Source organism: Arachis ipaensis, chromosome B05, assembly GCF_000816755.2.
Source record: "Arachis ipaensis cultivar K30076 chromosome B05, Araip1.1, whole genome shotgun sequence".
Taxonomy (NCBI): Eukaryota; Viridiplantae; Streptophyta; class Magnoliopsida; order Fabales; family Fabaceae; genus Arachis; species Arachis ipaensis.
Window position 1 is genome coordinate 26,256,227 of NC_029789.2, and position 5,362 is coordinate 26,261,588.

The 5,362-nt window shown below is 36.5% G+C and overlaps 2 protein-coding genes across 4 annotated transcripts in view; one reads left to right on the forward strand and one right to left on the reverse strand.

The window, feature by feature from the left end:
* Positions 688-4,469, forward strand: LOC107643393 (probable serine/threonine-protein kinase PBL28). 3 transcript variants are annotated; one of them, XM_016347025.2, is made up of 7 exons: positions 688-1,496; positions 1,541-1,743; positions 1,918-2,116; positions 2,196-2,359; positions 2,456-2,560; positions 3,498-3,620; positions 3,807-4,469. In XM_016347025.2, exons 1-7 carry the CDS (start codon positions 1,382-1,384, stop codon positions 4,041-4,043), a joined length of 1,146 nt encoding a protein of 381 aa, XP_016202511.1. In that variant the 5' UTR covers positions 688-1,381; the 3' UTR covers positions 4,044-4,469. The 3 variants fall into 3 exon arrangements, with proteins under 3 accessions (XP_016202511.1, XP_016202509.1, XP_020979103.1); XM_016347023.2 differs by having other exon boundaries at positions 695-1,451; positions 1,556-1,743; XM_021123444.1 differs by having other exon boundaries at positions 696-1,024; positions 1,556-1,743.
* LOC107643395 overlaps positions 1,742-5,362 on the reverse strand; it is a gene marked incomplete in the record, with an annotated part of 6,145 nt that continues 2,524 nt past the window's right edge. Inside the window, 2 exon segments of the mRNA XM_016347026.2 lie at positions 1,742-2,097; positions 5,071-5,362. Of these exon segments, the coding sequence (XP_016202512.1) occupies positions 5,114-5,362 (249 nt within the window).

Sequence of the window (5,362 nt, forward strand, 5' to 3'; positions counted from 1 at the left end):
GTTTGTCCTGCTAGGTAGGGTGAATACAAAAGAACGGTTAAGCCGTTTGGGGATCATTAACCAGGACGACAACATCTGTGTTCTATGTAATAAGTATGCGGAGCACGTGCACCACTTGTTTGTATGCTGTGAATTTACTTGGCAGGTGTGGAGTGCTTGGTTAGCGATGTTTGGACAACAATGGTCTATTTCAGGGTCAATGCGAGAACATTTTCTGAGCTGGACAGAGGGACCAAGGAGGAGGGAGGATAAAGAACAACGACTGAGATGCTTTTGTGCGATTGTTTGGAACATCTGGCTGGAGAGAAATAGAAGGATATTTCAGAACATGAACAAAGGTGTTGAAGATATCACTCACATGACTGTGTTGAGCCATAACGAGTGGAGTGGTGTAGACCCCTTTTGTTGTTGATGGCAATGCCGGAGATGACAAGGGGATTTTAAATTGTTCTACTCTTACTTGAATCTTGTTGTTACTATTTTTCTTTATTTTGGTTGTTAGCTCTGATTGACTGCTCCACAGTATTGTGTTGAGCTCTTTCTTTTCAAAAAAAAAAAAAAAATTTCGATTGGCAAATGACTAATCTTTGACCTATTAAACTTGGGGTATACAGGAATATTGTGAAAAAAAAAAGGATATTCTTTACAAAAATATACTTCATGGTAAATAAATAAAAGGATGTTGATTCTTGGGACCCATAGTTGATGTCATGGATTATAATTAATCCTGAAGAAATTCTTCGTCAAAAGTTGATGATGATAGACTTTTAATACCAACATTGACGGTTGCACCATACAAGACAAAGATTAAGAAATAAGTATAAAGAGAGTTATTGCAATAAATATAACAAATGAAAATGTCACCCCAACCGCTACCTATTTTAAATTAGTAAAACGGAAAAAAAAAAAACGGAAACAAAATGATATTTGATGTAACATGGAGAAGTGGGGGGTGTAGTTTGAATTTCACCATCAAACTAAGCACCTCCCAATGCCATGACCCCCACCATTTCCCCAACCACAGGTGAGCAAGCCCAACCTACTTTTCTTCCTTTTCTTTTTTTCTTTTATCCAGCTTTCTCTTTACTTTAAAGCACATGCCATCTCATCTCTCTATCTTTCTCATTATGTTGTTGGAAGATATCTTGTTGAGTGTTCCTCTAATCTAACTTCACTTGCTCCGCAAGTACTCCATGGATTCTCATGCTGCGGAAATTACTTTTATATGGGAATAACAGCTCTCTCACACACAACTATTTCCAAAGTGATTTTTTACTTTAAGCTCTATTCAACAAACTTATCACTACTTTGAGGGTGTCAGGGTTAGTCACATTTCAAATTTTCAATCCTCAAATAGAGAACAAAATAGATAGAGCCAACCATGCCATTTGGTCTGGTTTCGGCCTGGAACAAGCGCCGTCGAAGCAAGTCCGAAGATCATACTGACCCTTGTATTTTTCTCTTCCTTTTTTCTTCTTCTCATGCTTTAATAGCTTGTATTGGGTGATGTTTAATTGTGGAACCAACTTGTAACATCTAGACAAAATCTATTCAGGGGTTTATAGACCTGCGGAGTGCTGGCAACTCGAAGAACAAGTAACACGACCTGCGAAAAGACTGCATGGATCAGCTGTGTTCACTCTCAAGGAGATGGAAGAGGCAACATGTTCATTCAGTGATGACAATCTGCTAGGGAAAGGAGGATTCGGCAAAGTGTACCGCGGCATTTTACGGTCGGGAGAGGTAACAAGCTCTGGATATAAGTTTATTCTCCACAAGAATTCATCATGATTCTCAAAATTTTATAACATCAGTTGTATTTTACAGGAAGGAAAACACATGCTTATTTCAAAATAGCTCAAAATTTGAAATTTAGATACAAATATATACATACTAATACAACATCTTCCTTCCAAGGTCGTCGCAATCAAGAAGATGGCGCTGCCAGCAATTAAAGAAGCCGAGGGGGAACGTGAGTTCCGAGTTGAAGTGGACATCTTGAGCAGACTCGACCACCCAAATCTTGTTTCTTTGATAGGCTACTGTGCTGATGGAAAACATAGATTCCTAGTATATGAATACATGCATAATGGAAACCTGCAAGATCATTTGAATGGTATGTCATGCACCCCCAAATCCATACACCTACCAAAATTTCTTTAATCAGGATTCAATTAATGCACGCCTAATTTTAGGAATTGGAGAAAGAAAAATGGATTGGCCCCTAAGACTCAAAGTGGCACTAGGAGCTGCAAAAGGCCTTGCTTATCTCCACTCAAGTTCTGATGTTGGAATTCCCATTGTTCATAGAGATTTCAAATCAACCAATATTCTCTTAGATGCTAACTTTGATGCAAAGGTATAATACCAAATAAACTCCCATCATTGACTTGTAATATTCCCTTTCTTATGCTAATTATGTATAGAAAATAAAAATTCTACAACCTATTTGTAGATATCTGACTTTGGGCTTGCCAAGTTAATGCCAGAAGGTCAAGAGACACATGTCACGGCCAGAGTTCTTGGAACCTTTGGCTATTTTGATCCTGAGTATACATCGGTAAGCATTCATGCCAACAGAAAAGAAAAAGAAAGATTTTTCACTAGTTTCAACACCTTCAGATACTGTTTCTTTCAAATATTATGTCATTCAGTCTTGAAGTCAGATTTTACTATACTCGAATTCAACAAATCATTTGCAAGTATGCCTATATCATGCTATCAACTTCTCATTCAAACATCAATATGCCAAAAATGCTGCAGAGCAGGATCATAACCCATTGTATTTGTTATAGCCACCATATTAAGAATCACTAACACAAACTGCCAGCAAATTCAACACTTGCTGATGCAGCAAAAATAAGCCTAACTTTAAAATTCTAGTCTGGACAGGATCAGTGCCTGAGTGGCTTTAGATGGATGCTTAACATTTATTAGGTTGTTAGTAAAAAATTCAATGAATTTTATGTTATAATATGAGATAATGAAGTAATTTGATTTTAACAACCATCAGCCATAGAAACAATTATAGGGCATGCAGCATCATCTATATCTTACTTTGTTAGGTGAAGCAGTCAAGATATGAGAACCTTAAACACAGTAACATATAGTTCTCAAGACTAGCCACCCACGGTCTAGTAATTCCAAGGAAATTTATATATTCAATAATAAAAAAAAGGCGTAGACACCAATAGATGCAAACTGCTGAAAAAACAACGCAGGTCGCCTGAAGGTGACATTTACAGAAACACAAGTGTTGATGTTTGAGATAGGTCTCATGAAATGGCAAATCCTATGCCATTTCCCTCTCCTCCCCCTCTCACTAAAGAAAATTTATATTCATGTGGTTGCAACCTAGACGGGTACCCCTGAGTATACTTACCTCTCTTCAAAATGCTAGCTTGCAATTTTTAACCTTATTTCTTCCTGCATCTATTATCTTTAGAGTGTTCACAAGTGGTTCTCAAACTAACATCCTTAATTTCTTTCAACATCAGACTGGGAAACTTACTCTGCAAAGTGATGTTTATGCTTTTGGTGTTGTTCTTCTGGAACTTTTGACTGGACGCCGAGCAGTTGATCTAAACCAAGGTCCCAATGATCAGAACCTTGTACTACAGGTAGGAAGTAGGAAATAAACACACATGGGACTATAATCATTAGAAATATCAAAGCAACATAACCCTGAATATCACCATTATGACATGTTTCTAGTTTGATTGTTTAAACCCTCTCTCTTTTACCACGAGAGATTATAGTTAACAAGTTCCAGAACTTTAGACTTACAATGAGACATTCATATGCAGGTGAGGCATATTCTGAATGATCGAAAGAAGCTGCGTAAGGTCATAGATCCAGAGATTGCCCGAAATTCTTACACTATTCAGTCTATAGTCATGTTTGCCAATCTGGCATCAAGATGCGTCCGAACTGATAGTAATGAGAGACCTTCAATGGCAGAATGTGTACAGGAACTCCTAATGATTATCTATACAAATTCAAAAGGTTTGGGAATGGTTATGCATAGTTTGAGATTGATCTAGAAAAAAAAAGGGTAAGACATGGAACTACAATGATTTCTTCTTGATAACAAATAAGAGCTCTCTATAAGAAGCTGTCCATCCACACATAAAAACAAGGCAGAGTAACATGACCAGGAGGCTTTGCACATTCTTGTACAGCATATAACTAATTTGGATGATCTGATAGGAGATAAGGAACTCAATTGGTTAATCCATGGTGGACGAAGCTGATGGAAGATTTTCATTTTTTCTTCTTTCTTTTCCGAAGTCATGAGTACCTAATGTTATTGTTTTGTTTTGGCACAGCTGGCATGGTTCAAGAAATTCCATATGCCATATTGTTCTAATATTGAGATTGATTTATAGTTATAAACCCAAGACACATACCCGTGGTTTGATTATACTCATGAAAAATCCAGAGTTCAGATAATTTGTATTTTGTGTGCATACCTAGTGTTCCTACATTATCTTATTTTTATCTAACCTGATATTTTATGTCAAACTGTTAGCTTAACAATTTTTTAATCATTTTTCTGTCAAACCATACAATAACCAATACTTTAGAGAACACTGATTAATATTTTTTGAACCGGTAATGAAGTTTTAACATATTTTTCTCTAACTTTTCATAGTGGATATGCTCACATTTGCAGCTCGGAGCATTGACCTGTAAAAGGTCATCAATACTATTTCTATATGATATTATATTGGAAATTTTACACAGCAATGAACTACAAACAATGCGACAATGCCATGAAAATATTTTTTATGAACAAGTCAATTTACTGTTGTACATTACCTTTGACACAAGCAACCTCTTTCCTACAGACAAGAGAAACAAACAAGGATGCCTGAATCACTCATTAATCTCCAATCTCCAGTTAAATTCACAAAATTATGTTGTTATCATTTCTGAAAGAAAAAATAATCACAAACAGAAATATGAGACATAACCATCGCACATATTTGAGCATCCGATCATGTGGAAGCTATACTTAAACATATGAGCTTTTAAACTATTAAAAAAATGCCAAGTTGGAAACCTTACCTCAACAGTATTTTGCACCATGTGTATACATCTGTCTAATATTTTACTCATCTGAACCAGAGAGATCTGTTTCTGAAGGCATATTCGACAGAGGAAGTTTCTTGCACATCAGGTGCTTTCGTCTCTGCAACATCAGCAGGACTAAAATACTATCTGTTTTTACAACTTTATAATTTGCTTTTTCATACATGCTAAATGGAGCTTCGTCAATCATTCTGCAGTGCAAGTAAACCTCTCTTGAAGAACTCATCCGAGAAATTAGTTCCTCACTTGCCTTCAGCAGATGCCACCC